Below are 10,833 nucleotides of genomic sequence, written 5' to 3'. Positions count from 1 at the left end.
AGAAAGAAAGAAATAGAACTTTAACCAAGCAGGGGCTGGGAAGGTGGCTCAGTGGTAGAGCGCTTGCCTTGCATGCCTGAGGCCCTGGGTTCGATTCCTCAGTACCACATAAGAAAAAAGAAAAAAGCCGGAAGTGGCGCACTAGCCTTGAGCTGAAGAGCTGAGGGACAGCACCCAGGCCCAGAGTTTGGGGCCCACGACTGGACCCCCCCCCAAATAAAAAAGAACTTTAACCAAGCAAAGGTGGCTCACTCCTATAGTATATAATCCATTCTAGCTACTAGGGATACTGTGTTTTTTTTGGGGGGGGCGGTCTGGTCGTGGGGCCTGAACTCTGGGCCTGGGCGTTGTCCCTCAGCTCTTCAGCTCAAGGCTAACGCTCTACCACTTGAGCCACAGCGCCACTTCCGGCTTTTTTCTTTTTGCTTATGTGGTGCTGAGGAATCGAACCCAGGGCCTCGAGCATGCAAGGCAAGCACTCTACCACTGAGCCACCTTCCCAGCCCCGGATACTGTGTTTTGAGGATATTGGAGTAAAAAGTTCCCAAGGTAAGTCGTCTGTCTGTCTGGTGACCTATACTAGGGCCTTTCAGGGCTGGAGCACTGTCTCTTCGTCATGGGACTTAAACTCTGGGCCTGGGCACTGCCACTCAGCTCTTCAGCTCAAGGTTAGCACTCTACCAATTGAGTCACAGGACCACTTCTGGCTTTTTCTGCTTATGTGGTGCTGAGGAATCAAACCCAGGGCTTCATGCATGCAAAGCAAGCACTCTACCACTGAGCCACCTTCCCAGGCCTGCTTTTTTTTTTTTTCCCGAACAATCAAAGGAGTTACTATTTCTCTAATAAAAATTACACAGTAACTTGTATCAAACAGCAATTACTACAAAAGAATGGCAGGAGAAAATGACTTCACAAAATGCACTAAAAACTTGGAAAACTTTATGCAGGAACTACCAAAGTTTCAGTGTTTAATAATTAGGTGACAACTGACCAAGTGTCTAGATGTGAAGACACCATGTTTGGGAAACTTGGGGGGGGCAGACTCTATAAACTAACTTTACAGGACATGGTAGAATGTGCTCTGGAAGATAAACCCAGCCAGGCAGGGCAGGTAGGTGTGAAAGCCACTTGCTTTTCCTGGCGTAGAAGACGATCCTCCAGATTTCAGTGGAAAACATCAGCAACTTTCAACTCTTCTGTGTGGCTGGAATCTTGTTTTCACCTTCCAGTTCTTCCACCCCAGCCTGGGTCATGAGGTTGGCGATGTTCTTCTCCAGATTATCGATGCGACTGCTCATGTCATCGATTCTCCCGATGATCTGGTCCGACATGGTCTGGAATTTATCCTGCATCTGCTGCAAGAGCATCTGCACCACTGAGGTGAGGTCCTGCACGTTCTTGGGGTCGGACGTTCTTGGGGTCGGTGTCAGCCATCTCCCCGGTTCCCAGCTTGGCAGCGAAGCTTTTTTTTTTTTTTTTGGTCAGTCATGGGGCCTGAACTCTGGGCCTGGGCCCTGTCCCTCAGCTCTTCAGCTCAAGTCTAGCACTCTACCATTTGAGCCATAAAGCCACTTCCACCTTTTTCTGCTATGTGGTGTTGAGGAATCAAGCCCAAGGACTCATTCATGTAAAGCAAGCATTCTACCACTGAGCCACCTTCCCAGCCCTGTCTCTTAGCTTTTTTGCTCAAGGCTAGTACTCTACCATTTGAACCACACCTCTACTTCATGCTTTTTTTTTTTGGTCCATTGTGGGGCTTGAACTCTGGGCATGGGCATTGTCTCTCAGCTCTTCAGCTCAAGGCAAACACTCTACCACTTGAGCTACAGCGCCACTTCCGGTTTTCTGGTGGTTTATTGGAGATAAGAGTTTCACGGACTTTCCTGCCTGGGCTGGCTTTGAATCTGGATCCTCAGATCTCAGCCTCCTGAGTAGCTAGGATTACAGGCATGAGCCACCGGTGCTGGGCTACTTCATGCTTTTTTTTTTTTTTGGGGTCCAGTCGTGGGGCCTGAACTCTGGGCCTGGGCGCTGTCCCTCAGCTCTTCAGCTTAAGGCTAGCATTCTACCACTTGAGCCACAGCATCACTTCCGGCTTTTTTCTTTTTGCTTATGTGGTGCTAAGGAATCGAACCCAGGGCCTGGAGCATGCAAGGCAAGCGCTCTACCACTGAGCCACCTTCCCAGCCCCTACTTCATGCTTTTTGATGGTTAATTGGAGATGAGTCTCACGGACTTTACTGTCAGGCACAGCTGGCTTTGAACCACATTTCTCCCATCTCAGCCTTCTCTGATCTAGGATTACCAGATGTAAGCTACCAGCATCCAGCTCACAAGACCATTTTTCTTCTTCTTCTTCTTCTTTTTTTTTTTTTCTGCCAATGTTGGGGCTTGACCTCAGGGCCTGAGCACTGACCCTGAGCTCCTTTTGCTCAAGGCTAGCAGTTTACCACTTGAGCCACAGTGCCACTTCCAGTGTTTTCTGTTGATGTGACACTGAGGAATTAAACCCAGGGCTTTTGGGTGTGACACTGAGGAATTAAACCCAGGGCTTCATGCATGCTAGGCAGGCTCTCTACCACTAAGCCATATTTCCAGCCTAAGACTTGTTAGGTTTTTAAAAAGAGGTAGCCAAGTAAGAACAGCACCACACAAGTGGTATTCAGGTAAGGGGTAGGTTTATTCAGTAGACCTGCTGGGACCAGGCAAGGTTGGCACTCCACGTGGCTGGCAGAAGAGAGCGTCTGGCCCCAGGGTTAGGCCTTATATAGGGTAGGGGGCGGGGAAAGGTGTGTCCAGGTAAAGGGAAGTGGTATCAGGTGGGAGAAAGGTGTGGCCACATCAGATTAAGATGTGACCTCAGCAGATTCAGATGTGACCTCTTCCAGATGTCCCAGTTGCCTAGGTAACGCAAGTACTGGGCCAGATCTGTTCGCCGTCCAGGAATGGACCTTACAAAACTATTTTCAACCATTGCTGGACATGGTAGTTTGTGCCTGTCATCCTGGCTTCTTGGGTCAGAAAAGGACAGAACTACTCCCACAAGGACTTACAGCCTTGGCCTTGTGTCAGAGGAGCCCCAGTGCCCTTGTATAGAAGTGTTCAGTGACACTCATTCAATGTCTCCCTGAAAATAAAAACCAATGTACTGTCTTGTGTCTAGTGCGTCTGGCTGCTCTCGGCTGTGAGTCTACTCAGTCACCAAAGGTTTGCACCATCCCCTCCTGCAGTCTATGTGCCAGTCCTGCAGGGCTGGGTGGCAGTTGCCATGGCCAGTTCCCGATTCTCAGATTCTTGGTGGACAGTGCAGTTTGTTCTGGGATGGAGTGTAATTCTGTCCTTAGAACTGCTGGAAATGGGGCTGGGAAGTTGGCTCAGTGGTAGAGCACTTGCCTTGCATGCATGAGGCCCTGGGTTTGATTCCTCGGCACCACATAAGCAAAAAAGCCAGAAGTGGCACTGTGACTCAAGTGGTAGAGCATTAGCCTTGAGCTGTAGAGCTGAGGGACAGTGTTCAGGCCCCATGACCGGACCAAAAACAAAAAAAGAAAAGAAAAGAAAAGAAACTGCTGGAAATGTACTCAGCTAAATTCTTGCAGTGATTTGAAATCTCCAGATTTCCTGTTTCCCCTCCTCCCCCACCCCCTTTTCCCTCCCAACCCCTCCCACCCCCCCTCAATGAAACATAGTCTTTTACACAGAAAGAAGCTTTGGTTAATAAATAAGAGCCCTGTGATAAGAATTGTGGATGCACATGCTTTTCTTACTTGGCCATTACAAAAACAAGGAAATCTTTTTTAAAAAAGAGAATATTCCAGGCCCCAGTCCTGGAATTCAGCATCTGGGCTCAAGAATTTGAATCTTTAGCACTCCCCCCCCCCCCACCCGCCCAATCATGCTGGCCACCTAGACAGTTTGGAATCCACACCTCAGGCAGATTATTTGAGGCTTAAGAGAAGCTAGGCCAGTGGGCTAGTGAAGAAGGTTCCATTAGCAACGACAAGCTGCTGCCTGTAGTGAGTGGAGAAGAGGGCGAAGGAGGGTGGGTGTCACACCTTGTCATGCTCTGTACCTGCAGCTAGGTCAGCCCATGGGCAGCTACAGGGGTGAGATGGTCTCAATGGCTGGCACAAGTGCTGAATCCCCACCTGGAAAGAGCCTATAAAACTCTGAGCATAGGGCTGAGAACGTGGCTTAGTGGTAGAATGCTTGCCTAGTATCTATGAAGCCCTAGGTTCAATTCCTCAGTTCCCAAACAGAAAAGGACAGAAGTGGTACTGTGACTCAAGTGGTAGAGTACTAGCCTTGTGCAAAAAAGCTCAGAGAAGCCAGGCGCTGGTGGCTCACGCCTGTAATCCTAGCTACTCAGGAGGCTGAGATCTGAGGATCGTGGTTCAAAGCCAGCCCGGGCAGGAGAGACCGTGAGACTCCTATCTCCAATAAACCACCAGAAAACCAGAAGTGGCGCTGAAGCTCAAGTGGTAGAGCGCTCGCCTTGAGCTGAAGAGCTGAGGGACAACACCCAGGCCCAGAGTTCAAGCCCCACGACCGACAAAAAAAAAAAAGCTCAGAGACAGTGCCCTGGCCCCCAGTTCAAGCCCCAGGACTGGCAAAACAAAACAAAACAACAAAAAAAAACCCCCACAAAAACAAAAACCCTCTGGGCAATAGCCAGGCAATGATGGCTCATGCCTGTAATCCTACTGAGACCTGAGGATTAAGGTTTGAAGTCAACCTGGGCAAGAAAGTCAGGAAAGTCCAAGTCCATGAGACTCTTCGAGTTAGCAGCCAAAAGGAAAAAGCAAACAAACAACTGGAAGTGGAGTTGTGGCTCAAGTGACAGAGGACTTTCTTTGAATACAAAAGGTAAGGGACAACGCTCAGGCAGTGTTCAAGCCACCAGACCTTCACAAAACAAACAAAACGCCCACCTCTGGACAGAGCCTATAACATGCTGTGTACTTTATTTAGCATTTGGAACAGCCAGGTTAGGCTTGGCCCTGGAGGTGGGGTGTGTGTGCATGCACACGCACACGTACACGCGTGCACGTGCGCACAAGCTAGTACTACTGCTATTTGAACTCAAGGCCTCAAGCTTTCCCTCTTTTTTGTACACATCTGGTGTTCTAGCACTTGACTCATACTTCCACTTTGATTTTTTAATTAATGTTTTTTTATTGTGAAAATACCATACAGAGGGGTTACAATTACGTGAGCAAGGTAATGAGTACATTTCTTATCAAGCATTGTTGCCTCCTCCTTTGTTTCTCCTTCCTATCCCTGCCTCCCATCTCCGCCGCCCTTTTTTCTTTTTCTTTCTTTCTTTTTTTTTCTTCTTTCTGCTGGGTAGATACAAGAGCCTCACAGATTTTCCTACCTGAGCTGGCTTTGAACCACGACCCTCTGATTGTGAGCTGCCAGAATTGCTAGTCCTGGTGCTCAACGTCTCCATTTCTTATTGATTAGATTGAGGAACAGAGAGGTTCACCATCCTGACAAAACCACAGCAATCCAATGGCCTTTCAAGTCCAACAAGGCTGTCTAGCCCTAGGCTGAGCATCCAGGGAGCTCACAGTTAGGTGGACAAGCTGGAGGTGGGGGAGAAAGAGTTGGTCAGGAACAGAAGAGGTATAGTTCACTGCCTTTATCCAAATGGCAGCACAAAAAGATTCATGGACATCAACCCAAGCCAGGAGACACCGTGTCTGGAAGAGGCGAAGCTCCTTATAAACCTGTGAAAGTGTGGCCTATATTTTAGAAACTATGGTATTTGCTGGGCGCTGGTGACTCACGCCTCTAATCCTAGTTACTCAGGAGGCTGAGACCTCAGGATCCCAGTTCCAAGCCAGCTTGGGCTGTCTGTGAGACTCTTATCTCCAATTAACCACCAGAAAATGGCAAATGGAGCTGTGGCTCAAGGTGACAGAGCACAAAACCTTGAGCACAAAAGCTCAGGAACATTGGGGCTGGGAAGGTGGCTCAGTGGTAGAGTGCTTGCCTTGCATGCATGAGGCCCTGGGTCCATTCCTCAGCACCACATAAGCAGAAAAAGCCGAAAGTGCTGCTGTGGCTCAGTGGTAGAGCACTAGCCTTGAGCTGAAGAGCTGAGGGACAGTGTCCAGGCCCAGAGTTCTGGCCCCATGACCGACAAAAGAAAAAATAAAAAAAGCTCAGGGACAGTGCCTAGGCACTGAGTTCAAGCCCGAGGACTGACGAAAAGAAAAGAAACCAAGGTATACTGAATAAAGGAGGTAAATTTGAGGAATGTGGAAAGGGTTGTTGAGGAGATGAAAATCATTACCAAGATGTACTAGATCTGACTTCACCAGGAACAGATAACAAAACACCGTAAGTGCTCACAGGTGAGGGAGGCCAGGTAAGTGTTCATACTAGGTGGACGAGAGGGCAGTTCTTGGAATAATTGGTCTGATGAAAGTTGGGCTGGGCAGGTGGCTCAGTGGTAGAGTGTTTGCCTTGCATGCCTGAGGCCCTGGGTTCGATTCCTCAGCACCACATAAGCAGAAAAGCCAGAAGTGGCCTTGTGGCTCAAATGGTAGAGTGCCAACCTTGAATTGAAGAGCTGAGGGACAGCACCCAGGCCCAGAATTCAGGCCCCCATGACTGACAAAAAAAAAAAAAATTTGCAGACATGGGCAGAAGAGGCTCTTCAGCAAGGGCCTCTGGGTCCTCTGGGTCCTCTGGTCTTGCTGAGCTGGCTTTCCATACATGGGGCCCAGCCCAGCCCAGCCCGGCCCTCGGCCTTCATACAGCTGCCAAGTGCCTCTGGTTCTTTGCTAAGTAGCTGCTGAGTGAGCATAACACCATTGGGTGGACAGCCCCTTCTTTAATTCACAACTGCTTAATTGCAAAAAAATCAAAGCAAACCCACAAAGCCCCAAGCCAATGGTCTAGTTGCCAGGATGTGTATTTCTAAATAGCCATCCACTATCACCAGGGTATCAGACCTCATGTCATGATCCTCAACCCCCCCATTCCCCGCCTGAGGTTTACAACACCTTCCATACTTCTAGCTCCTGAGGTGGGAATTTTAGCAGTTTAACTTACCGATTAGAAAACCGAGGTTTGGCTGGAGATATTGCTCCCTGGTGCAGTGTGTGCCTAGCAAACAAAGGTGAGCAGAGCCCTCACACCTGTAATCCTAGCTACTCAAGAGGCTAAGATTTAAGGATTGTAGTTCAAAGCCAATCCCAGGAGGAAAGTCTGTGAGTCTCCTATCGCTAATAACCCCTCCCTCAAAAAAAAAAGCTGAGGAGGTGTGGCTCAAGTGGTAAAACTCCAGACATGACAGCAAAAGCAGAGGGAGGTTTCAAGGCTTTAAATTCAAGCCCTGGTACAAAAAGAAATAAATGAAGCTGTGTGCTGGTGGCTCACATCAGTAATTTTAACTACTCAAGGGCCTGATAGCTGAGGATTGTGTTTTGAAGCCAGCCTATGCAGGAAATTCTGTGAGACTTATTTTTTTGTGGCTCATGGGGTTTGAACTCCAGGCCTGGGCACTGTCCCTCAGCTCTTCAGCTCAAGGTTAGTGCTCTACCATTTGAGCCACAGCGCCATTTCCAGTTTTCTGGTGATTAATTGGAGATAAGAGTCTCCCAGATGGGGCTGGGAAGGTGGCTCAGCGGTAGAGCACTTGCCTTGCATGCATGAGGCCCTGAGTTTGATTCTTCAGCACCACATAAGCAAAAAGAAAAAAAGCCGGAAATGGTGTTGTGGCTCCAGTGGTAGAGTGCTAGCCTTGAGCTGAAGGGCTGAGGGACAGTGCCCAGGCCCAGAGTTCAGGCCCCATGACTGGACAAAAAAAAAAAAAAAGAGTCTCCCAGACTTTCCTGCCCCTACTATTTTCCAACTATGATCCTCAATTCTCAGCCTCCTGAGCAACTAGGATTACAGGCGCGAGCCACCAGCGCCCAGCCTCTGTGAGACTCTTATCTCCAATTAACCACCAGAAAAACCGGAAGTAGCGCTGTGGCTCAAGTGGTAGAGCGCTTGTCTTGAGCTGAAGAGCTCAGGGACAGTGCCCAGGCCCAGAGTTCAAGCCCCATGACTGACCAAAAAGAAAAAAAAGTCATTTGAAGTCCCAAGTTTAGTCATCTGACCATCTGGCACCTTCCACTCATCCTTCTGCCCTGGGACCTATAACCCCTCCTCTAGGCTCCCCAAAGCTCTGTGAGTGTGTGCAACCTTTAGTTACTGGTCCTCACATCCCCTTTGGCTACCTGCAGACCCTCCCTGCCAGTGAAGATCAAGCACCTCCCAAGTGCTTGGAGGGGCATCAATCAGGTCCTGTGATCTGCCCTCCAGAATCCACATTCTTTCCTTGCAGTGCCACCTTGCAAAACATCTTCTCAGGCAGCTGCTCCAGAGTAGTATTCCAGTGCTCTCATTTGGGTCCTTAGGCTTTGAGTGACAACATATGTGGCCTCATTCTGCTAAGGCAGCTCTTGGAGAAAGGACTTCCCAGCAGGTGAAGCTGCCAGTGTGGTCACTGGAGGCTTTGAGTTCTGATGATCTTACATCAGGATGGTGGTACGGACATCTGGCTTTGAGGGTGGAGACCAAGGGCCCCTTGAGCCAGATGATTCTGGGATCTCAGGTCCACCCAGCACCATTGTGACTTCATTCAGGCTCCCAGAAGCTGAGAGCCAGGGGTGTGGGCCAGGGTGTGGACTACAATGTTTGTAGAGTGAACTCACTACATTGCATCTCAGCGCCTGCTTTCCAAGGATTCTGAATTGTGACATGAAGAATCAGAGCCTGTGCTTGTGCAATTAAGTTCTCAGGTCTCATGTTTGTAGAGGTTGGGGTGGGAGTGCATTTAGGGAGATCAAAGTAATGGATTAGAAAAGCAGAAACAATAGCGTGTGTGTGTGTGTGTGTGTGTGTGTGTGTGTGTATGTGTGTGTGTGTGTGTGTGTGTGCTAGAACTGGAGCTTGAACTTGGGGCCTTCAGCTCTCCCTTGGCTTTTTCACTCAAGGTTGGTGCTTTACCAGTTGAGCTAATTCTACTTTTGGCTTTTTGGTGGTTAGAGATATGAGTCTCATGGACTTTCCTGCCAGGACTGCTTTGAATCAAGATCCTCAGATCTCAGCCTTCAGGGTAGCTAAGATTACAGACTTGAGCCACCAGTGTCTGGCTTCACAAAGAGATTACAATTCCATATATTAGGTTATGAGTACAATACATCTTGATCAATGTCATCGCTCTCTCCTATTTACCCCCATCCTGTTCCTACCCTCAAATTATATAGTTCAACTTTACATAATGCACATTGAATAAAAAGGCCTGCATTTGCTCACCCTTCCCCTCTACACTCATGTCTTTTTATTTTTAGTTTTTGGGCATGGGGCTTGAACTCAGGGCTTTGGCGCTATCCCTGAGCTTTTGTGCTCAAGGCTAGTGCTCTGCTACTTTGAGCCACAGCTCCACTTCCAGTTTTCTGGTACGTACTTAACTGGAGATAAGAGTCTCTGGGACTTTCCTGCCTGGGAACCACACTCCTCAGATCCTCCTGAGTAGTTAGGATTACAGGCATGAGTCAATGGCACGCAGTTTGATTTTCTTCTTTCTTGGAAAGACACTCACAGGAAATGTAAGAATAGACATTACATGAAACATCTAAGTCCCACTAGAAACAAGGGTGTAACCAAGACATCCATGCACACACCTGCCACTGCAGCAGGTGCAGCAGGCATGGGGGACCATCTTGGATTTGGAGAGACTTTAGCACAGGCTGCCCTGACACAAGCATGGAGTCTTCCTGGTTCTGAGCCACAAAGCATTAACTCTTGCTAAGGGACACCCTAACACTTTGCAAAGTTCAAAGTTCCTATAGTTACTCAGGCAGCATAGATGAAATACATGAATGTCTAAGCAGACAATCCAATTTCCACTGGGAAGAAATTGGGAGAAGAGCTTGGTAGCAGTGGAGTCTCAAGCTCTGCTCTTGACCTTGAGCAAGGTGTTATGTTATTGTGGCCTTTTCCCCACCCTCCCTTATGGCTTCTTTCCTGGTATCAAATGCCTCAGCCCAGAAAGTCCTCTGGGTTAGGGTAGAGTCCCCCAGGGCCTGGGGCTCAAGAAACTTCCACTTGAAGGAATGAATGCCCAATTTCTGCCTGAGAAACCAGGCTACTATTTCCCAGAGCTTCCTTAGTAGGGCAAGGCTTCATGCAAAGTACCTCTAACTGACTTGGAGGTAGAATGTAATGCAAGCCTGGGCCAGACTCCTGGTGAGGTCCACTGTTTCCTATCCTGGAGCCTTTTGTGGTGTCTATGGCTTCTGTTGGCTGCTTTTGAAATAGGCTTTACAGATGTGTGTGTGTGTGTGTGCGCGCACACACACACACACACAGGCACATGCACGCATGTGCATGCATACACTGTTTCTAAGGCTTGAAATAAAAGTCTGGGCCCTGTCCCTGAGCTTTTTTATTAAAGACTGGCACTCTGCTGGGAGCTGGTGGCTCATGCTTATAATTCTAGTTACTCAAAAGGTTAAGATCTGAGGATTGCAGTTCAAGGCTAGCCCAGGTAGGAATGTCCCTGAAACTCTTTTTTTTTTTTTTATCGGTCATGGGGCTTGAACTCTGGACCTGAGTGCTGTCCCTCAGCAATTCAGCTCAAAGCTAGCTTTCTACCACTTGAGCCACAGAGCCACTTCCGGTTTTCTGGTGGTTTATTGGAGATAAGCGTTTCACAGACTTTCCAGCTCGGGCTGGCTTTGAACTGTGATCCTCAGATCTCAGCCTCCTGAGTAGCTAGGATTACAGGCTTGAGCCACCAGCTCCCAGCTCTTGGCTGGTGGAGGA

At 48.6% G+C, this 10,833-nt stretch overlaps 1 protein-coding gene across 1 annotated transcript; it reads right to left on the bottom strand.

Moving 5' to 3' along the window:
* Positions 1 to 920: 920 nt before the first annotated feature.
* Positions 921 to 9,717, bottom strand: LOC122120787 (heat shock factor-binding protein 1-like). The gene is made up of 2 exons (XM_042695021.1): positions 9,690 to 9,717; positions 921 to 1,465 (listed from the first exon to the last, which is right to left on the bottom strand). The coding sequence occupies exons 1-2, from the start codon at positions 9,715 to 9,717 to the stop codon at positions 1,191 to 1,193; spliced, it is 303 nt and encodes a 100-aa protein (XP_042550955.1). The 3' UTR covers positions 921 to 1,190.
* Positions 9,718 to 10,833: the final 1,116 nt, after the last annotated feature.

Source organism: Dipodomys spectabilis, unplaced genomic scaffold, assembly GCF_019054845.1.
Source record: "Dipodomys spectabilis isolate Male_0828 unplaced genomic scaffold, ASM1905484v1 ptg000178l, whole genome shotgun sequence".
Taxonomy (NCBI): Eukaryota; Metazoa; Chordata; class Mammalia; order Rodentia; family Heteromyidae; genus Dipodomys; species Dipodomys spectabilis.
This window is presented reverse-complemented; position numbering and strand designations above follow the sequence as displayed.